We start from the raw sequence: 22,513 nt of genomic DNA, 5'->3' as shown, positions 1-22,513 counted from the left end.
TGCAGGGCAGCAATGTCCCACTGCTCAAGCCAGCACATGTCCAGGCCCATTTGAGGTTCACCAGTGACCACCTGGATGACCACTTACCATGTTTAGAGGATGAATCAAATCAAATCAATTTTATTTATATAGCGCCAAATCACAACAAACAGTTGCCCCAAGGCGCTTTATATTGTAAGGCAAGGCCATACAATAATTACGGAAAAACCCCAACGGTCAAAACAACCCCCTGTGAGCAAGCACTTGGCGACAGTGGGAAGGGAAATCTCCCTTTTAACAGGAAGAAACCTCCAGCAGAACCAGGCTCAGGGAGGGGCAGTCTTCTGCTGTGACTGGTTGGGGCTGAGGGAGAGAACCAGGAAAAAGACATGCTGTGGAGGGGAGCAGAGATCAATCACTAATGATTAAATGCAGAATGGTGCATACAGAGCAAAAAGAGAAAGAAACACTCAGTGCATCATGGGAACCCCCCAGCAGTCTAAGTCTATAGCAGCATAACTAAGGGATGGTTCAGGGTCACATGATCCAGCCCTAACTATAAGCTTTAGCAAAAAGGAAAGTTTTAAGCCTAATCTTAAAAGTAGAGAGGGTGTCTGTGTCCCTAATCTGAATTGGGAGCTGGTTCCACAGGAGAGGAGCCTGAAAGCTGAAGGCTCTGCCTCCCATTCTACTCTTACAAACCCTAGGAACTACAAGTAAGCCTGCAGTCTGAGAGCGAAGCGCTCTATTGGGGTGATATGGTACTATGAGGTCCCTAAGATGGTACCTGATTATTCAAAACTTTATAAGTAAGAAGAAGAATTTAAATTAACAGTAAGCCAATGAAGAGAGGCCAATATGGGTGAAATATGCTCTCTCCTTCTAGTCCCCGTCAGTACTCTAGCTGCAGCATTTTTAATTAACTGAAGGTTTTTCAGGGAACTTTTAGGACAACCTGATAATAATGAATTACAATAGTCCAGCCTAGAGGAAATAAATGCATGAATTAGTTTTTCAGCATCACTCTGAGACAAGACCTTTCTAATTTTAGAGATATTGCGCAAATGCAAAAAAAAAAAAGCAGTCCTACATATTTGTTTAATATGCACTTTGAATGACATATCCTGATCAAAAATGACTCCAAGATTTCTCACAGTATTACTAGAGGTCAGGGTAATGCCATCCAGACTGAGGATCTGGTTAGACACCATGTTTCTAAGATTTGTGGGGCCAAGTACAATAACTTCAGTTTTATCTGAGTTTAAAAGCAGGAAATTAGAGGTCATCCATGTCTTTATGTCTGTAAGACAATCCTGCAGTTTAGCTAATTGGTGTGTGTCCTCTGGCTTCATGGATAGATAAAGCTGGGTATCATCTGCGTAACAATGAAAATTTAAGCAATGCCGTCTAATAATACTGCCTAAGGGAAACATGTATAAAGTGAATAAAATTGGTACTAGCACAGAACCTTGTGGAACTCCATAATTAACCTTAGTCTGTGAAGACGATTCCCCATTTACACTCATCAAAAATATAAATGCAACACTTTTTGTTTTGCTCCCATTTTGTATGAGATGAACTCAAAGATCTAAAACTTTTTCCACATACACAATATCACCATTTCCCTCAAATATTGTTCACAAACCAGTCTAAATCTGTGATAGTGAGCACTTCTCCTTTGCTGAGATAATCCATCCCACCTCACAGGTGTGCCATACCAAGATGCTGATTAGACACCATGATTAGTGCACAGGTGTGCCTTAGACTGTCCACAATAAAAGGCCACTCTGAAAGGTGCAGTTTTGTTTTATTGGGGGGATACCAGTCAGTATCTGGTGTGACCACCATTTGCCTAATGCAGTGCAACACATCTCCTTCGCATAGAGTTGATCAAGTTGTCAGTTGTGGCCTGTGGAATGTTGGTCCACTCCTCTTCAATGGCTGTGCGAAGTTGCTGGATATTGGCAGGAACTGGTACACGCTGTCGTATACGCCGGTCCAGAGTATCCCAAACATGCTCAATGGGTGACATGTCCGGTGAGTATGCCGGCCATGCAAGAACTGGGACATTTTCAGCTTCCACGAATTGTGTACAGATCCTTGCAACATGGGGCCGTGCATTATCCTTGCTGCAACATGAGGTGATGTTCTTGGATGTATGGCACAACAATGGGCCTCAGGATCTCGTCACGGTGTCTCTGTGCATTCAAAATGCCATCAATAAAATGCACCTGTGTTCTTCGTCTATAACAGACGCCTGCCCATACCATAACCCCACCGCCACCATGGGCCACTCAATCCACAACATTGACATCAGAAAACCGCTCACCCACACGACGCCACACACGCTGTCTGCCATCTGCCCTGAACAGTGTGAACCGGGATTCATCCGTGAAGAGAACACCTCTCCAACGTGCCAAACGCCAGCCAATGTGAGCATTTGCCCACTCAAGTCGGTTACAACGACGACCTGGAGTCAGGTCGAGACCCCGATGAGGACGATGAGCATGCAGATGAGCTTCCCTGAGACGGTTTCTGACAGTTTGTGCAGAAATTCTTTGGTTATGCAAACCGATTGTTTCAGCAGCTGTCCGAGTGGCTGGTCTCAGAGGATCTTGGAGGTGAACATGCTGGATGTGGAGGTCCTGGGCTGGTGTGGTTACACGTGGTCTGCGGTTGTGAGGCTGGTTGGATGTACTGCCAAATTCTCTGAAACGCCTTTGGAGATGGCTTATGGTAGAGAAATGAACATTCAATACACGAGCAACAGCTCTGGTTGACATTCCTGCTGTCAGCATGCCAATTTCACGCTCCCTCAAATCTTGTGACATCTGTGGCATTGTGCTGTGTGATAAAACTGCACCTTTCAGAGTGGCCTTTTATTGTGGGCAGTCTAAGGCACACCTGTGCACTAATCATGGTGTCTAATCAGCATCTTGATATGGCACACCTGTGAGATGGGATGGATTATCTCTGCAAAGGAGAAGTGCTCACTATCACAGATTTAGACTGGTTTGTGAACAATATTTGAGGGAAATGGTGATATTGTGTATGTGGAAAAAGTTTTAGATCTTTGAGTTCATCTCATACAAAATGGGAGCAAAACCAAAAGTGTTGCGTTTATATTTTTGTTGAGTGTACATGAACAAATTGTAATCTATTAGATAAATATGATTCAAACCACCGCAGCGCAGTGCCTTTAATACCTATGGCATGCTCTAATCTCTGTAATAAAATTTTATGGTCAACAGTATCAAAAGCAGCACTGAGGTCTAACAGAACAAGCACAGAGATAAGTCCACTGTCTGAGGCCATAAGAAGATCATTTGTAACCTTCACTAATGCTGTTTCTGTACTATGATGAATTCTAAAACCTGACTGAAACTCTTCAAATAGACCATTCCTCTGCAGATGATCAGTTAGCTGTTTTACAACTACCCTTTCAAGAATTTTTGAGAGAAAAGGAAGGTTGGAGATTGGCCTATAATTAGCTAAGATAGCTGGGTCAAGTGATGGCTTTTTAAGTAATGGTTTAATTACTGCCACCTTAAAAGCCTGTGGTACATAGCCAACTAATAAAGATAGATTTATCACATTTAAGATCGAAGCATTAATTAATGGTAGGGCTTCCTTGAGCAGCCTGGTAGGAATGGGGTCTAATAGACATGTTGATGGTTTGGATGAAGTAACTAATGAAAATAACTCAGACAGAACAATCTGAGAGAAAGAGTCTAACCAAATACCGGCATCACTGAAAGCAGCCAAAGATAACGATACATCTTTGGGATGGTTATGAGTAATTTTTTCTCTAATAGTTAAAATTTTATTAGCAAAGAAAGTCATGAAGTCATTACTAGTTAAAGTTAAAGGAATACTCGGCTCAATAGAGCGCTGACTCTTTGTCAGCCTGGTTACAGTGCTGAAAAGAAACCTGGGGTTGTTCTTATTTTCTTCAATTAGTGATGAGTAGTAAGATGTCCTAGCTTTACGGAGGGCTTTTTTTTATAGAGCAACAGACTCTTTTTCCAGGCTAAGTGAAGATCTTCTAAATTAGTGAGACGCCATTTCCTCTTCAACTTACGGGTTATCTGCTTTAAGCTGCGAGTTTGTGAGTTATACCACGGAGTCAGGCACTTCTGATTTAAAGCTCTCTTTTTCAGAGGAGCTACAGCATCCAAAGTTGTCTTCAGTGAGGATGTAAAACTATTGACGAGATACTCTATCTCACTTACAGAGTTTAGGTAGCTACTCTGCACTGTGTTGGTATATGGCATTAGAGAATATAAAGAAGGAAGGACAGGATGACTGCACCGTATTGAAGGGAGGATGGATGGGGTCATGTATTGCAAGAGAAGATCTGTATGGAGGAGTGGACCAAAATCCCTGCTGCAGTGTGTGCAAACCTGGTGAAAAACTACAGGAAATGTTTGACCTCTGTAATTGCAAACAAAGGCTACTGTACCAAATATTAACATTGATTTTCACAGGTGTTCAAATACTTATTTGCAGCAGTAACATACAAATAAATTATAAAAAAAATCATACATTGTGATTTCCGGATTTTTATTATTTATTTTTTTTTTTAAGATTATGTCTCTCACAGTGGACATGCACCTAAGAGGAAAATTTCAGACCCCTCCATGATTTCTAAGTGGGAAAACCTGCAAAATCGCAGGGTGTTCAAATAGTTATTTTCCTCACTGTATAACACCAACAACAACCATAATACCAACAACAACTATAACACCACCAACAACAACCATAGCACGACCAACGACAACCATAACACCACCACCAACTATAACAACAACCATACCACCACCACCAATGTTGTTGTTGTCGTTGTTATAGTTGTTGGTGATGTTATTGTTGTTATTGGTGTTATAGTTTGTTGGTGATGTTGGTGGTGTTATGGTTTGTTGTTGTTGGTGGTGTTATGGTTGTTATTGGTGTTATCATTTGTTGTTGTTGGTGGTGTTATGGTTGTTATTGGTGTTATCGTTTGTTGTTGTTGTTGGTGTTATAGTTGTTGGTGGTGTTATGGTTGTTATTGGTGGTGTTATGGTTGTTGGTGGTGTTATAGTTGCTGTTGTTGTTGGTGTTATAGTTGGTGGTGGTCTTATAGTTTGTTGGTGATGTTGGTGGTGTTATAGTTGTTGGTGGTGTTATGGTTTGTTGTTGTTGTTGGTGGTGTTATGGTTGTTGTTGGTGATGATGTTTTTTTGGTCCTAATTTTTTCCCCTCCCATTATGTCATTGTCACAATGAATGGACATGTGTTGAGGAAAAACGCACTCAGGATGGTGCGTTTACATCGTTTCCCATCATGCACCAGTTTGTAGCTGGTTTTGTGACTTGGAGAGTCCGATGTTGGTTCTGATCATCCCGTTCGCATTGTTTCTATTACATTAGGACTTAGACGCTGATTACAAACGTGTTGCAGTCGCATTTATGAATCTGATGCATCACTTGGAGTGACGCTGATAAAGGAACATGAGTCACACCACGCGGTGGAGACAGAATACAGACCGAGACGAGGGGTCATTTGTTGACCTTTAGGTTTGGGCTTTGTCCTGAAAGAAGAGGTTGGTTTGTGAATGGATGTAAAACTGAATACATCTGTTTGGAAAAGGATGAAGGATGTGAAAGGCTCCATTAGACGTAAAGCGACCAAATGGAAACACGGAGAAGCAAAAGCGCGGGACAAGGCTGTTAGCAACCAACAAGAAGTCGCTTCCTTTTCATCTCACTGAATAGCCTTTTTCTCTTCAGGCTGTCTTTATTTGCTTTTTGTCTCCCCCCCCCCCCCCCCCCCCCCCACCCCCCATCCTTGCATTAGCCATAATTCAAGGCGGCTTTTTTAACGTGGATCAGACAATAGGGACAGGATCAATGACCGACGCGTGTACTCATTGATTCCAGCAATGGCGTCCTTTCAGTACATCATCTGCTAAAAATTTATAACTGGAAGCCTGTCCTCAGATTTTACCTGTTTATCAAAGGCACCACTTTATCCTTTAAAAATAACCTAGTTATTCTTCTGCAAACATTCAGGTTCAGGTTCTTTCATAAATTAGTACACTTTTGAAGCTCAAAGTCTGCTGTTTTCTTTCTTTTTTGCCAATAACATTTGCTGTCCCACAACCCGTTCCTGGATAAGTGGTTGAAGATGCATGTATTTGCCGTATATTTAGCTATTTTTCTGCACTGAGCAAACAAGCTTCACTTTCCAAATCACTCATGTTAAAACATTTTTGATCAATTTGGACTCGAAGCTCAAGGTCATGTTGCTTTTTGTTGAAGTGCTTTTTCTCTGGGATACATACATTGGAAAAAGAAAACCATTACCCCATAGAAAATATACTTAACTTTACACATCACTCATGTTAAATTATCTTTGATAAATTAGGGCATGAAGCTCAAGGTCATGTTTTTTATTTAAATCTTTTTTGGGGGGTACATAATTAAAAGCAAAAACTATTTTCACACAGTACATGTACAACCCCTGGCAAAAATTATGGAATCACCGGCCTCGGAGGATGTTCATTCAGTTGTTTAATTTTGTAGAAAAAAAGCAGATCACAGACATGACACAAAACTAAAGTCATTTCAAATGGTAACTTTCTGGCTTTGAGAAACACTATAAGAAATCAGGAAAAAAAAATTGTGGCAGTCAGTAACGGTTACTTTTTTAGACCAAGCAGAGAAAAATATGGAATCACTCAATTCTGAGGAAAAAATTATGGAATCATGAAAAACAAAAGAACGCTCCAACACATGACTAGTATTTTGTTGCACCACCTCTGGCTTTTATAACAGCTTGCAGTCTCTGAGTCATGGACTTAATGAGTGACAAACAGTACTCTTCATCAATCTGGCTCCAACTTTCTCTGATTGCTGTTGCCAGATCAGCTTTGCAGGTTGGAGCCTTGTCATGGACCATTTTCTTCAACTTCCACCAAAGATTTTCAATTGGATTACGATCTGGACTATTTGCAGGCCATGACATTGACCCTGTGTGTCTTTTTGCAAGGAATGTTTTCACAGTTTTTGCTCTATGGCAAGATGCATTATCATCTTGAAAAATAATTTCATCATCCCCAAACATCCTTTCAATTGATGGGATAAGAAAAGTGTCCAAAATATCAACGTAAACTTGTTTTTCCTTAGCCCATTGTAATGTTGTTTTTTTCTGTTTAGGTGTTAATGATGGCTTTTGTTTAGCTTTTCTGTATGTAAATCCCATTTCCTTTAGGCGGTTTCTTACAGTTCGGTCACAGATGTTGACTCCAGTTTCCTCCCATTCGTTCCTCATTTGTTTTGTTGTGCATTTTCGATTTTTGAGACATATTGCTTTAAGTTTTCTGTCTTGATGCTTTGATGTCTTCCTTGGTCTACCAGTATGTTTGCCTTTAACAACCTTCCCATGTTGTTTGTATTTGGTCCAGAGTTTAGACACAGCTGACTGTGAACAACCAACATCTTTTGCAACATTGCGTGATGATTTACCCTCTTTAAAGAGTTTGATAGTCCTCTCCTTTGTTTCAATTGACATCTCTCGTGTTGGAGCCATGGTTCATGTCAGTCCACTTGGTGCAACAGCTCTCCAAGGTGTGATCACTCCTTTTTAGATGCAAACTAACAAGCAGATCTGCTTTGATGCAGGTGTTAGTTTTGGGGATGAAAATTTACAGGGTGATTCCATAATTTATTCCTCAGAATTGAGTGATTCCATATTTTTTTCCCTCTGCTTGGTCTAAAAAAGTAACCATTACTGACTGCCACAATTATTTTTCCTGATTTCTTATAGTGTTTCTTAAAGCCAGAAAGTTGCCATTTGAAATGACTTTAGTTTTGTGTCATGTCTGTGATCTGCTTTTTTTCTACAAAATTAAACAACTGAATGAACATCCTCCAAGGCCGGTGATTCCATAATTTTTGCCAGGGGTTGTGCTTAACTTTCCTAATCACTCATGTTAAATTATCTGTCATAAATTAAGACATGAAGATGAAGCTTTTTATTTGGGTCCTTTCTTCTGGGGTACATAGGAAAAAGAAAACTGTTACCCCATAGCAAATATACCTAAATTTCCAAGTCACTTGCTCCAGAACATCTTTGATAATATAGGACATGAAACTCAAGGTCATGTTATTTTTTGTTTTGGTCCTTTTTTTAGGGTATAAAATCATCACGTTGCTGTGATTGTCTGCACTGGCCTCCCATGTATTTGGGCTGATTCCGACAGCCTTCATGTCCCTCTTGCAAACGTCCCTTATATCGCAACATTGGACAGCCAACTGGTCTGGAGTCTGATGTGAATTCACCGTACAGGAAGGACGTCTTGCGGAAGGTGTCCGTCCTCCATGCGGTGAACATGGCCGAACCAGCTTAGGCGTCGCTGGGACAGGAGTAGAAACATGCTTGGAATGTTTGCCCGTCAAAGTACCTCTCTGTTCGGTCCTTGATCCTGCCAAGATATACTCAGAATGTGCTGCAGGCACCAAAGGTGGAAGCTGTTGAGGCAAGGCTCTTGTCTTGTGTACACTGTGCAGGTTTGGCTGCCGTACAGTAAGGTGCTCAACACGCAAGCGCTGTACACAGAGATCCTGGTGTTTGTAGTGAGCTTGTTCTCCCATACTCTCGTGGACAGATTTGCCAGGGTGGATGTGACCTTGTTGATGCGTTTGCCAATCTCAGCCTCGAGGGACAGGATGTTGGAGGTTGTCAAGCCGAGGTACGTGAATTCCTTGATGACTTTCAGGGTGTAGTCGTCAATGGTGATGTTGGGTGTCTTGCTAACATCCTGCCCCATCACCTTAATCTTGTTTAGGATGAAGGTGAGAGCAAATTCCTTGCAGGCTCTGGAGTCCTGCCTGTGTTTGGGGAGTCAGAGGAGCATCGTCGGCAAACAGCATCTCTCTCAACGTCACTTTACGGGTCTTCAGTTAGAATAGATTAAATAGCTTGCGGTCTGATCGTGTGGGGAGAAAGACTTTATCATCTGATCCACTGAAGGCATATTACAGCAACAGAGAGAAGAAGATGCCACAGAGTGTGGGCGCAAGGACACACCCTTGCTTCACTCTGCTCAAGATGGTGAAGGGTGTGGAGGATGAGCCGTCTAACTGTACTGATTTGTTTTGGATAAATCAAATATGATTTATTTATGCTTGTATGAGTCGGCTGACACCCGCACACGTCTGCAGTTATCTGCAGAGGCACGTTTTTCCATTACCAGGATTTTTGAGCTGCACAAAATTTTGGCTGCAAATGACATCTGCCTTACATACTCCATACATACTCAATCTATGCGCTGTATATTCGCCGTCATCTGCTGATATCCACAACTGACAGGGATTTGCGGCTTGGCAGCGGACTGGGACAGTGTGTAAAATGGATATTTTGCGTGCCCATCATCACCACATCACGGACTAAAATAAGTTGTAGCGACTGATTGGTCATGAATAAAGCATTTTTATTACGTCTGCTTTGCATCTGATTTGCGGCGGATGCAAATCAGATCCGTTGTGTTCACAGCTGGATACCATTCTTTGTTCTACTGGCTGGCACGCACTCTGTGCTGGATGCTGCATATATAAAATAATTATTTTGTGGCAGATTAATCAATTTATTGTGCAAATTGGCTGTTGAAAACGGCTCTAATCTCCTCCTGAATCACAGGAACCTGCAGCTGGGCCATTCGCGCGCACGTGCAACAAGCTGCAGAAAGGTAATTATTTGACTTCTTTACATTGTCAAGGCTTGATAAAACAGTTGTGTGTTTTTTCCTTCTTGTCTGCAGCTGTTACAGTATTTATTCTTATGTTTATAACAGATTTAACTTCTTGTTATAATCGTTCAGACGAGCTGCGCTCTGGTGCGATCCGCTGACGTCACCACTCGCCCTGTTCACTGCTTCTTTACTCCAATCAACTTGTCCAAGTCCAGCAAATGCTCCAGAGGCTGTATTGTTGGTGTGAATAGTGATGCCGAAAGGAGCGAGTGCGCTTGTTTTATGACCGCAATGCAGATGCCGTGCACGCGCAAACACGTGTGTGATGCATTTATAATACACCCGTAATACTGCCGTGATAATCGCAATGTGTCGGATCCGTTTCCTCACTACATGCGTTATACAACTGTGATTGTTCATCATATATTCGCTATATATTATTAGTATATCCGTAATTCATACTGGGACATTTGTCATTTTTGGCCATTTTTGTTGCGGACGACAACAAACGCCCGTAATTTGTATACTCAATTCATGCGCAATTAATCCTCTCTCCAGTGGGACCGGGCCCTAACCTTCCAAATTACTTGTGTTAAAACATTTTTGATAAACTGGAAAATGAAGCTCAGTTTACACTCAATGTTACTATTATTTTCAGCTGTGCACTTAACCATCTCTTTGTAAAAAAACTAAACACCACACTTAGTTTGTTGGTTTGTTTGTCACTTTGTTTGTTTCAAGGATTTATTTCCTTGCTGTGGTCTTTGTGTTTCAGATAAGTTGGAGTCAGAGCAGCAGCTGAAAGTGTTTCGGCCACAGTGACAGTGGGCAGCATGGAGTTCCTCAGGGCCTCTTTAGAGTCCCGGGGACACGGGCATTTCTCATCCAGTGCCTTGACCAAGCATCAACATCCAGCTCCAGGTCAAGAATGGACCAACACGTTGCCTGTTTGTCCCCATCATCTCAACCCAGTCCTCCATCAGTCCAATGCCGCTGCAGACAAACACGGTTGTCATGAACACAAGTCAAGTCAGGATGACTCAGCAGTCAGCGTCTCTGCCTTAAAATCTGCAAAAACTCTCCATGGCCCGACTGAGAAAATCTTGTTTGTACAGAAAGACTTATTTCCTTTTTCTTACTCTTTGCATCAGTATTGTGACTTAATGTGCAATGACGACGTGGAGAATTCATGTGCAACTTGCTGTGATTCGGTGCACGAAAACAGGCCGAGACGTGTTTTTTAATGCATCTTCTTCTGACTCCAGATGAGAAGAATTTTAGCCCCTGCAGAACTTTTTTTATTAATCTGTTTTTACAGATGTTCGTCCTCTTTGTGAGGTTGGTGGTTATTGTTCCATTTCAACCAAATGTCTTGCTTCCCCCAAAAAAGAAATGTTTAATTTTGAAGACAGCTGCATATTTCATCCAAGCGGCACTGTTGTGTGTATGTGCGTACATGCGTCTTGTTGGATTATATTTGGACTGGTTCAAAACTTCCAGTTACAGCAGGTTTGGCAAATTTTTCATCGTGATCCATTTTTCATTGTTATTGTTTTCTTCCAGCAAATGAAAACACTTTGCCAGATGAAGTGTGTCGCTGCTCAGAGTATCGGAGACAGAATATTTTTGTCGATTGATAGTAATAAAGCACACTTATCTTCAGAAACATTTAATCCTTTTTACTTTTCCCCCCAATTGAATACTTTAAAAAAGAATTTGAGACGAGAATAAATGTCATCTGTGAGACACAAACATTTTTCACTTTGCAACCTCACACAAAACACGTCAATTTGTTTACGCTAGTCTTGTGGTGGCTGCAGATTTATCCGCCAAATGCCAGATTAGCACCAATCATTTCTGGCTAATTATCTTCTTGATCTCGTTCATCTCACTTCAGCTCTTCTAACATATTTTTCACTGTAGGTCTGCATGTACAAAGGAACAGTTTCCTGTCAAACCGTGTTAATGTTTTAGTTTTGTTGTTGTTCTAGCTGGATTGATAATCACTGAATTTCACAGGTGTTACTGAACTATAACCGAGCTGGTGTGGACAGTAATCAGAGGCACGAGCAGTTAGCACACCCGCCACCCAGCAAGAAGATCCGCAGTTGAAGACCACCCGTGTCCCAGGGTCCGTGTCCGTACATCAGGAACTGAGTCAGAAAGGGCATCTGGTGTAAAACTTGCCCCCAACCAAAAACAAAAGAAGCCAAAAGAAATCCTATATTTTGCTGTTCCACTGGTTATACTTCCCCTGTGGACAGTGTGAGTATTGCAGCTTACTGCCGCGTGGCATTGATAACTCGCACAAAGAATGAATGACGCAAAACATCAGGCGCGTGTGCCGTCCTGCATACGGTTGTTTAGTTAAACTGTTTGTGCCTTGCATCTGATCTGACAAAGTTAAAAACTGCAAAACACATTTAGGAACATCTGAACATGTCATGGTACTTGGTTAAAATGAACCTGAACAATGTCAGTCTTCTTTCTGGCCTTCTCGTCATTTACAAGCTGCTTTCTTCTGTGCAGTATTCTCCTTTTCCACTCATTCTCATTGTTCTCATTGTTTTGACCTTTGTGGCCTTTTATTTTTTTACAAAAGCTATTTTCTTATTTTCCATTTACAGTCACACAGTTTGTGTTGCGTTCACAATATAATCTGATGAGTTATGTATATAAAAGAAATGCCATGAAATCATATTTATTTTTGTACTTACTGAACGTTTTTATGCAGAATTACTGAAAATACATAGAACTGTAAATTAAATGAAGATGCTGGTGACGAGTGTAACATATCTTAACTAAAATCTCTTTAAATGGATTTAAGTTCTTGAGATCCGCGATAAAACATTTCCAACTGAACTGGACATAAAATAGGTAGAAATGATTTTAAACTGTTGTACACCACCATTAGACTGGTTTATGTGTTTACCTGTTTTAAATTGTTTAAACCAAATGTTATTTTCCATGAACCCACTTCTAAATCATCACTAACACGTCTCTACTAAAAAAATCTTAAAATTAAAATCTTAAAATTGATTTAATCTCTGGAGATATCCGATAAAACATTTCTAACTGGAGATCAAATGGGCTAAATTGCTTTTAACCTGTTGTATGCCAGTGTACAATTGGTTTATCGTATTTTGAAACTATTTAAAATATGTTTTTAACTGTTTCAACCAAACATGGTATTTTTTTATTGATCCACCTGTAAATCATCACAAACAAACTAAAATAGACTTAATCTATCCAGATCAGACATAATAAAACATTTGTAACTGGAGATAAAATAGGTTAAATGGCTTTTAAACAATCTTTGAATGTGCATTATATTAATCTAAAACCAGAGATCTTATTTTTATTGGGCTTCAGTGGCTCTAAATCTGCTTTTAAATGACTTAAATCATTTTTAATCTGATTCCATTGGCTTTTGTTTTGTCTTAACTGTTCTGTGAAGGAGATTGGTTTAAAGTTTGTTAAAGCCACTTCAAAACTGTTTCAAAATGAGTTTAAATCAAGTATGATTTACTGGCTGTAAACAGCTCCGTTCTAACATTACAAATTTTTAAAACTGATATAAATGTGTTATTAGAAAATGTTTTTGAACAGCCTTAAATGTGGTGTCCTTTTTTTACACCCTACTGTGTCTAACTTTAAACTGGTGATAAAATGTATAAAAAATTTATTTTAATGGCTCTAAATCAACATGACATTCTTATATTCTCTCTTTAATGGGATTAAATTAGAAGCAAAATTCAGGTGGCTTTAAGTTGTTGACAACAACTTAAAGCCACCTGAATTTTTGGTTTAAAGCCACCTGAATAGCACTCGGTAACCACAGTCTGGTTATGAAGTGCTATTCAGCTGCTTTAAACCAGTTTAATAAGAGATCTTAATTGGTTTTAAATGGCTGTAAAACATTGAAATTTGTTAATATGGAAAAAAAGAGTTCATCTGGTTTTCAGCTGTTTTGCACTGAAATCAAACCGGTTTAAAATGTCGTAAATGTGCTTTAAATGGGTATTTTGTTGTTGTCTAGATGCTATTTTGTTGTAAATGTCTCAAAACCAAAAACAAGATTTAAAATGTCAATCTGTGTAAATCAGAGATAATCACATTTATATGGTTTTGCACCAAGGATTTAACATTTTTGAATGTATTTTACTGTATTTTAAACCATGTATCTCATTTCCACTGACTTTAAACCAAAAGTAAAACATCTTAAACTTCCTTGAATCTGATTCAATTTGGGAAAAACTGATTGTAATTTGTTTTTAGTTCATATAAATCAAATACAGAGGTTTAAAGTGTTTTTAAGTTGATATAAACCAGGTTCTAATCCAATAATATAAATAAATGATCATTAAACATTCTAAACTGATGGTAAACTGGTGGTAAACCTACTAAGATACTCTGGTTTTCCTGTGATGGGTCTGGATTTTGGACTGTGTTGATGTCTTGGTTTCTACCTTTTTTCTAATTGACCCATTTTGCTTGGCTTGTTCTGTTTGTGACCTTTTGACCTTTTCATTTTCCCTTTTGTGGGTTTTTGCGCATGGATGCAGTTGGTCTGTTGATCTTGTCCTCAGAGGTGTCGATGTACAAAAGCATGTTTGTGGTTTTATGTAAAAATGAGAAGCACAGTCACACGGGTCCACGCAAAGAAGAAAATCCATGTCCGTGTGAAATGATGGATGTACTACAACGTGTCGTCTTTGTGTAAATGTCGTGACTTCAAAAGACACTGTGACACTGAAAACCAGTTTGGTTTGAGTCAGTTCTCTATGACCTTGTTTGTGATGGTCACATAACCTGATGGAAAAATGTAAACAAGCAAAAGTTTCTCTGTGCTGCAGTAATTTTAATTTTAAAATGTATCAAATTAATAAAATGTCCAAACCTTAAGCAGTTGTTTCCTCTTTGAAAATGGATTATATTCACATTATAGGTTGAAGTGGCTCAAATCAGGGTTTTTTTTATGTATTATGTTCACATTGAGGCTGAAGTGGCTCAAATCACAATTCAGATCCAATTTTGTTTGAGTAGTTTGAACAAAATATTTCTCCTTTTGAATGTGTTTGTATAATTTGAGCTACATTTGTTACATTCACATTACATCTCTGAATTGACCTGGAATTTTTTTTATTTTTATTTATTTGCAGATCTGACTTTGTTCATTACAGATGTGAGCTGTATCTGTGACCCTGTAAAATACGACGCTTTGCTGCCATCACTGCTCATGTTTTCAACCACATTTTTGTGTTTGTTCACAGATGAGTTCCAGGAGCAAAGAAAGGATCCAAAAAGATCACAAACAAAATACTGACTTGAGGTGGTGACTATTTATTATTTTCTTTTTTGTTCCATATTTGTATTTCATTCAGAATGTGTTTTAAACATTTGTTTTCTCTTTGAGATTTAAGAAAACAATTTTTAAAATTATTTCTTTAAGAAGCATAAATGTGTTGATGATGTTCTAAAACAATAAAAAGGTGTAAATGTCTGCAGAAGTTTCGTTTACAGTTGCTTTTTGTCAGGATGTAAATTTAATGTAGTGTCACTTTAAAGCCTGTAATGTGAACAAAGAACTACAAATACAAAACAAATACCAAACTACTCATAATATTATCATTTATTATTCAATATATAGACTTTTTAATGTACATGTACTTGAATCATGTTCTTGATGACAGACAGCAAAGAGAAAAACAAGAATTTAAGAATAAGAAGAATAAAAATGAACAACTTTTGTCAAGATAAAAAATAAGACTTTAAGGTTTGGCTGGATGAGAGCTTGTTGTCATGGTAACCAATCCCTGTCCTCCCCATCCAGCACCTTCTCGAGGTTCTCCTTGTTCCTGAGGCTGTTGAGGAGGAGCTCTAGCGTCCGGACAACTGGCTGCACCGCGGCACCGTCACTCCTCTTCCCAAAGCGGCCAATGGGTCTGACCCCGCGACCCACGTACCAGAACGGGTCGATCTCTGGACCTGCGGGCCGCACAAGAGCACCAAAAGAATGCAAGGTGATTATCACAGTCAATCATGCTGCACAACGTTTCCCCACAGCGAGACAGTTTTTCCTGCAAGAATTAGTTTAATGGTTCAAAGTTCACTTCAGATGTTTGTTTTTTTCACGGTTTACAATTTCAGAGCTGAACTGTTGTTTGAATTGTTATGCGATTCTACTCTTGTTCCAAATAACAGTAAAAGATGTTGACGTAATGCCGAGCACTAAATGACCATCTGTCAGACTTATGAGATTAATTAATTACAAATTAATTAATTTGTCTAGTTTTTATTTTTTTTGGGGGGGGTGGTGGCTTTGTGAAGTTGTAATATTGTGCAAAATTGCATTTTTATCTTAAATATGGTTTGGGTTACATTAAAACATCCTCAATCTGTCCACGTAGAGATTCTGCTGATGCACACAAACCTGAAACCCTTGACGCCTGGTTTTAGACTACTGTGACATATGTTACACTCTGAGACGCCCACTGAGATGATAGGAGGAGATACACTGAATCAGTTTACAGTAAAGACTGGCTGTTAAGCCATTGCATCGAGCTCTCCCTCCCTCCCTCCCTCTAGAAAGGGGGTGTGGCATGCAGCAGATTCTTCCCAATTAAAGTGACAGTTGCAGAAACAGATCATTTCTTATAGAGACATCGTTTTTAAGATGTATCACCTCAGGGACTCTATTATTTTTGATGATGTATCAGCGTTTAACACACCTGCTGATGTAGTTACTTGAAGAATAAGTTATAAAAATGACCCCTTTAACTATGTAGTTGTATATTATAGATTATTCCTTGTTTATAAGCTAATTAATTATATAATTATAGGCTTTTATCAGTATTTGGTAAATATTATTGCTCATTAACTGACAGAACTCATTATTGCAGTGTTTTGATGAACTATAAAAATCGGTGCAGTCAGTGAAGAGTAAATAACACGGAAAACTGACTCTTAAAACCTTGAACTGAAATTCAATCATGAGAAATAATTACTTACACATTTTTGCTATGTTTTTGCTAGTTGTTATTCTTATATATGTCAATTATGAATAAAAAATATGACACAAAAAGGTATAATAACAGATTTGTTTTTGTTTTTTGGGGGGGCTAAATGAAAATTACTTTGGTTGTTTCTTTTTAAAATATACTTAATTTTTTGTTTTTGTATGTACATTCAAACAGGCAATAATAAATGTATTGATGTGGCACTTTAAGCCAGTAACATCCAAATTGCTCTTGAAAATAAAAATAAAGAAAATAATGCCCATCAGAGTAATTTAAAATTAAAACACCAAATATATAAATCTGTCATACAAATCAACCTGTAGATAAAATCATTAAGTAGTTGTAGGAAAAAATAAATGTCTTAGGAAGTGAACTTTCCGATGTAAACATAAATTTATATAAATTAATCTCCAAAAACAAAGTATGAATAAAAGTTATAGTCAATATATGATAAATTTTATGAATAATGTAGGAAGTTTGTAGTGATTTCTAAAATTCGACTAGTGTGGTTAAAGGTCTTACTTCTGTTGTCGACGTTGTGCACGATGTGGAAGTTGTGCTCGACTGTGGTGCTGTGAGCGCTGCTGAAGCTGCAGGAGAGGAGGAGGAGGAGCAGAGCCAGAGTGGCGGGGAGCCAGCGGCTCATCAGGACAGAGTGCCGCACGGCGGCCAGCATCCTGACAACGAGTCGTTCCAAGAACCGGTTCGGGAACCGCAGGGACGGAAGGAGCTGATCTGCAGCAGGGAGACAAAATCACACAAATACATCACAACAAACATCTAAAACTTCAGCTATAAAATAACCATAAACATCCTAATGTGAAATAATTCCACAAACTAAGAAAGTGAAGACGTGTGTTCCTGCAGAGACTGTGCAGCCGCTTACCTTACGTTCAGTAACAATCTGAGGTCTGAAGAGGTTGATCTGGTTTTTATAGTGATGCTGGTCGGCAGCGTGCAGGATGATGTCACCCCCCCTCCTCACTTATCTGATTTAATGTGACTTTGCTTTCCGGACATCTGTCACGTAGCCCTGCCGTCTATCATGCCACCACTGACAGGAGGACAACTTTAAATTCATGGCAATGAGGCAACCAAACGCCTGGAGTCGTCCTGTCAGACGGTGACCCGGAACCGCGGTGGGCGTTTACGAGGAGCTGCTCCATCACTCAGCGCCGTTACGAGCAACGAGGCGCAATCAGTGACAACTGATGGGAAGGAACTGTGGAAGGAAACGGGTTCTAAAACAACAACATCTGTCCTGATGATCAAACACCAGGTCTGACTTTGGAAACTCGGACCGGCCCCGGATCAGGATCGGCTGCTGGAGTTCACAAACACCTTCTTCCAAAATAATAATAATAAAAACATTCAACATGCCAGTAAAAGAAGACAAAGGTTTACAGGTGTCCACCTCATGGTGCAGCGTTTGACCCCCGCAGAGGAGGTCACATTTATCACTCAGTTAGTTAGTGAGACACTTAGTTAGTTAGTTGGTTAGCAGCACATCTCAAAAAGTCATGAACAGACTTCAAAGACATTTGGTAAGGAGGTAAACTTAGGGTCATAAATCAAATCCAATCAATTTTATTTATATAGCGCCAAATCACAACAAACAGTTGCCCCAAGGTGCTTTATATTGTAAGGCAAGGCCATACAATAATTACAGAAAAACCCCAACGGTCAAAACGACCCCCTGTGAGCAAGCACTTGGCAACAGTGGGAAGGAAAAACTCCCTTTTAACAGGAAGAAACCTCCAGCAGAACCAGACTCAGGGAGGGGCAGTCTTCTGCTGGGACTGGTTGGGGCTGAGGGAGAGAACCAGGAAAAAGACATGCTGTGGAGGGGAGCAGAGATCAATCACTAATGATTAAATGCAGAGTGGTGCATACAGAGCAAAAAGAGAAAGAAACACTCAGTGCATCATGGGAACCCCCCAGCAGTCTAAGTCTATAGCAGCATAACTAAGGGATGGTTCAGGGTCACCTGATCCAGCCCTAACTATAAGCTTTAGCAAAAAGGAAAGTTTTAAGCCTAATCTTAAAAGTAGAGAGGGTGTCTGTCTCCCTGATCTGAATTGGGAGCTGGTTCCACAGGAGAGGAGCCTGAAAGCTGAAGGCTCTGCCTCCCATTCTACTCTTAAAAACCCTAGGAACTACAAGTAAGCCTGCAGTCTGAGAGCAAAGCGCTCTATTGGGGTGATATGGTACTACGAGGTCCCTAAGATAAGATGGGACCTGATTATTCAAAACCTTATAAGTAAGAAGAAGAATTTTAAATTCTATTCTAGAATTAACAGGAAGGCAAGTGAAGAGAGGCCAATATGGGTGAGATATGCTCTCTCCTTCTAGTCCCCGTCAGTACTCTAGCTACAGCATTTTGAATTAACTGAAGGCTTTTCAGGGAACTTTTAGGACAACCTGATAATAATGAATTACAATAGTCCAGCCTAGAGGAAATAAATGCATGAATTAGTTTTTCAGCATCACTCTGAGACAAGACCTTTCTAATTTTAGAGATATTGCACAAATGCAAAAAAGCAGTCCTACATATTTGCTTAATATGCGCATTGAAGGACATATACTGATCAAAAATGACTCCAAGATTTCTCACAGTATTACTAGAGGTCAGGGTAATGCCATCCAGAGTAAGGATCTGGTTAGACACCATGTTTCTAAGATTTGTGGGGCCAAGTACAATAACTTCAGTTTTATCTGAATTTAAAAGCAGGAAATTAGAGGTCATCCATGTCTTTATGTCTGTAAGACATTCCTGCAGTTTAACTAATTGGTGTGTGTCCTCTGGCTTCATGGATAGATAAAGCTGGGTATCATCTGCGTAACAATGAAAATTTAAGCAATGCTGTCTAATAATACTGCCTAAGGGAAGCATGTATAAAGTGAATAAAATTGGTCCTAGCACAGAACCTTGTGGAACTCCATAATTATCCTTAGTCTGTGAAGAAGATTCCCCATTAACATGAACAAATTGTAATCTATTAGATAAATATGATTCAAACCACCGCAGCGCAGTGCCTTTAATACCTATGGCATGCTCTAATCTCTGTAATAAAATCATAGAAGAGGGAATTAAATTTTTGTACAGGTCAAAATCCTGGGCGGATCCTGATCCCTTTGACCCTGATCGTGGTTTTGACCTTTGACACTTACCTTTTGTACTTGATCTTTCATCCTGGTGGTGCTGTTGTTATTGGATATTGAGTCATTTGATCCAGATCAAGGGGCAGATGCTGCCTTTGATGCTTGACCTTTGTTCCTGGTTCTTTTGATCGGGATCATGACTGTCACCTTTCATACTGACCCATATGATCCTGATCAAAGGGTGGATCCTTCATTTTATACTTGATCTTTAATCCTGATTGCTTTGATCCTGACTGACATAGTATCCTCTTTAATCCTGATATTTTTCATCTGGACAACACCCTTGATCTGGACAAGGACAAAGTCATGGCTTTGATGCTTGATCTTTGATCCTAATTCATTTAGTCCTAATCCTGCCTTTGCTCAAAAGTCAATGTCTTGATTTGGTTTCGTTTTTTGTCTTGATTACACCATGAAAGCAAGCATAAGACAGAAATGGCAATCAAAACTTAACCTCTTTGGTGAAGTTCATAAAACAACGATCAACAATCTACATCAAAGATATGACTCAAAGATCAATGGTCAGAAACCAGGACCAAAGCTTGGTGATCAGGATAAAATAATCAAAACTAGAGCACTGTACTCAGACAGCGCAAACCACCACCAACACTAATTTTCAGTAACACAAGTTTTTATCTTGGAGAAAATTTTCAAGATCAAAATCCTTTCCAAAGTTCAGAGTGGCTTTACATAAGCTAAATTAGATGTAATAAAATTTCAGGAGGATGTATTTAGTTCATGCACTTGTATCAAAGTTTTTTTGTGGTGTCAGTTTTTTTTTTTCAACTTTTTCGCGTTCTGAATTCTTTTTCAGATAATTTTCACAGAACATTCCGTATCTCTGATGTGCATGTTTCTCCTACTATGGTGTTGGGCCTATATATCGCATACCAGGTATCATGGATCAGTTTGGATATGTCAAAATACTTGAAGAGGTCATGTTGCCTTATGCTGAAGAGGACATGCCCTTGAAATGGGTGTTTCAAGAAGACAATGACCCCAAGCACACTAGTAAACCAGCAAAATCTTGGTTGCAAACCAACAAAATTAATGCCTCGCAGATGTGAAGAAATCATGAAAAACTGTGGTTATACAACTAAATACTAGTTTAGTGATTCAAACAGAAAAAAGCAGTTTGAACATAATAGTTTTGAGTTTGTAGCATCAACAGCAGATGCTACTATTATTGTGAACACCCCCTTTTCTATTTTTTTTTTTTTTTTTTACTAATAGCCCAATTTCATAGCCTTAAGAGTGTGCATATCATGAATGCTTGGTCTTGTTGGATTTGTGAGAATCTACTGGTACCTTGTTTCCCATGTAACAATAAGAAATATACTCAAAACCTGGATGAATCTTTTTAGTCACATAGCACTACTATTATTCTGAACACTACTGTATCAGAGGGACAGCTCAGGTGGGATGGTTTGGAAAGAAAGTCAGAGAGGTGAGATTGAGATGGTTTGGACATGTGCAGAGGAGGGACCCAGGGTATATAGGAAGAAGGATGCTGAGGATGGAGCCACCAGGCAACAGGAGACGAGGGAGGCCAAAGAGGAGGTTTATGGATGTGGTGGCAGGGGGAGACAGAAATGGATGATCTGCTGTGGCGCCCCCTAATGGGAGCAGTGGAAAGCAGAAGACGTTAGTGTCCACAGGAACCACCTGAGTGTGTTATTTTTGGTGTGTTGCTCAAACTAAGCATCTTGTGACCCATCAACGTGAACTCTCACATGACTGTCCCTGTGCTTCACATACTGACACTGAAGGCGCAGCGGCGACGTTTGGCGAAACATCGCGACTTGATGTCTTGGAGGTGAAATGATGAAGAAATCATTCTGGAAAAACAGCTCTGACATTCTGTTGGTGAAAATCCTTGAAGAATGGAGCATCGATTGAGGAAACCCGTCCTACAGTCTGACGTCTTCTGTCCTCTGGACTCTCTTAATTGCTGACCTGTAGTGTCTCATGATTGATATTTTCATTGATCACACTGTGTTTGTCCTTTTTCTTGGCTAAATAATAGAAATCAGATCAAATTTGATATTTATTTGGGATCATTTTCTTCTAATGTTGCAGAACAACAAATTAAATATTTTTCACAAGCTGTCAAAATGTGGCATTTAAAAATAACATAATTTGGTGGGTTGTGAGTTGAAATCCCATCAGGATGATGTGAATCAACTGAGGTTTGATGAAAACGTCAATATTTTTAGTATATTAGAGCCCAAATATAACGGTGTGTTTGCGTGCGTGCGTGTGTATATGTGTGCATGTGAGTGAAGGAGGAAAAGCGCCTCAGCTCTGTCAAATACGTAAAGGATGCTTTGCTGCCTCCTCGTGGTCAAGCACCGCAAATGTTCCATAGAAAGCATTGAATACGATGTCAAGTTTCCGCTCATCAACTTGAGTTCTATTCCTTTCAAAATAAAACCCGCTTGTCACAAAGTTTTGAAAAAGTAAAAATCTATATTAAAAACTACATGATCTGCAAAATACACGGTCATTTGTCATCTTAATTTTATTTTACAATTTTCCTATTTTAAAATCTATGTACTAGTCACTTTCTAGCCACCATTATGTCCACAAGTATTGATTATTCTTCAGTGAACCACAACGG

The 22,513-nt window shown here is 39.5% G+C and overlaps 2 protein-coding genes across 4 annotated transcripts in view; one reads left to right on the top strand and one right to left on the bottom strand.

Moving 5' to 3' along the window:
• Positions 1–10,634, top strand: part of myrip (myosin VIIA and Rab interacting protein) — a 272,255-nt gene extending 261,621 nt beyond the window's left edge. For 2 of the 3 annotated variants that reach the window (XM_034189840.1, XM_034189685.1), the window contains exon 17: positions 10,488–10,634. In XM_034189840.1, the coding sequence (XP_034045731.1) occupies positions 10,488–10,534 (47 nt within the window). In that variant the 3' untranslated portion in view covers positions 10,535–10,634. The remainder of the gene's footprint in view (positions 1–10,487) is intronic. The other variant, XM_034189763.1, reaches the window with a different exon arrangement.
• A 4,694-nt stretch (positions 10,635–15,328) lies between these two features.
• prlh2 (prolactin releasing hormone 2) overlaps positions 15,329–22,513 on the bottom strand; it is a 47,276-nt gene continuing 40,091 nt past the window's right edge. Inside the window, exons 2-3 of the mRNA XM_034193350.1 lie at positions 17,254–17,466; positions 15,329–15,700 (exon numbers count right to left, since the gene is read on the bottom strand). Of these exons, the coding sequence (XP_034049241.1) occupies positions 15,513–15,700; positions 17,254–17,407 (342 nt within the window). The 5' untranslated portion in view covers positions 17,408–17,466 and the 3' untranslated portion in view covers positions 15,329–15,512. The remainder of the gene's footprint in view (positions 15,701–17,253; positions 17,467–22,513) is intronic.

The sequence above is a fragment of the Thalassophryne amazonica genome, chromosome 1 (assembly GCF_902500255.1).
Source record: "Thalassophryne amazonica chromosome 1, fThaAma1.1, whole genome shotgun sequence".
NCBI classification, from domain to species: domain Eukaryota; kingdom Metazoa; phylum Chordata; class Actinopteri; order Batrachoidiformes; family Batrachoididae; genus Thalassophryne; species Thalassophryne amazonica.
The sequence above is the reverse complement of the archived record's forward strand: the minus strand, read 5'-3'. Positions and strand labels throughout refer to the sequence as shown.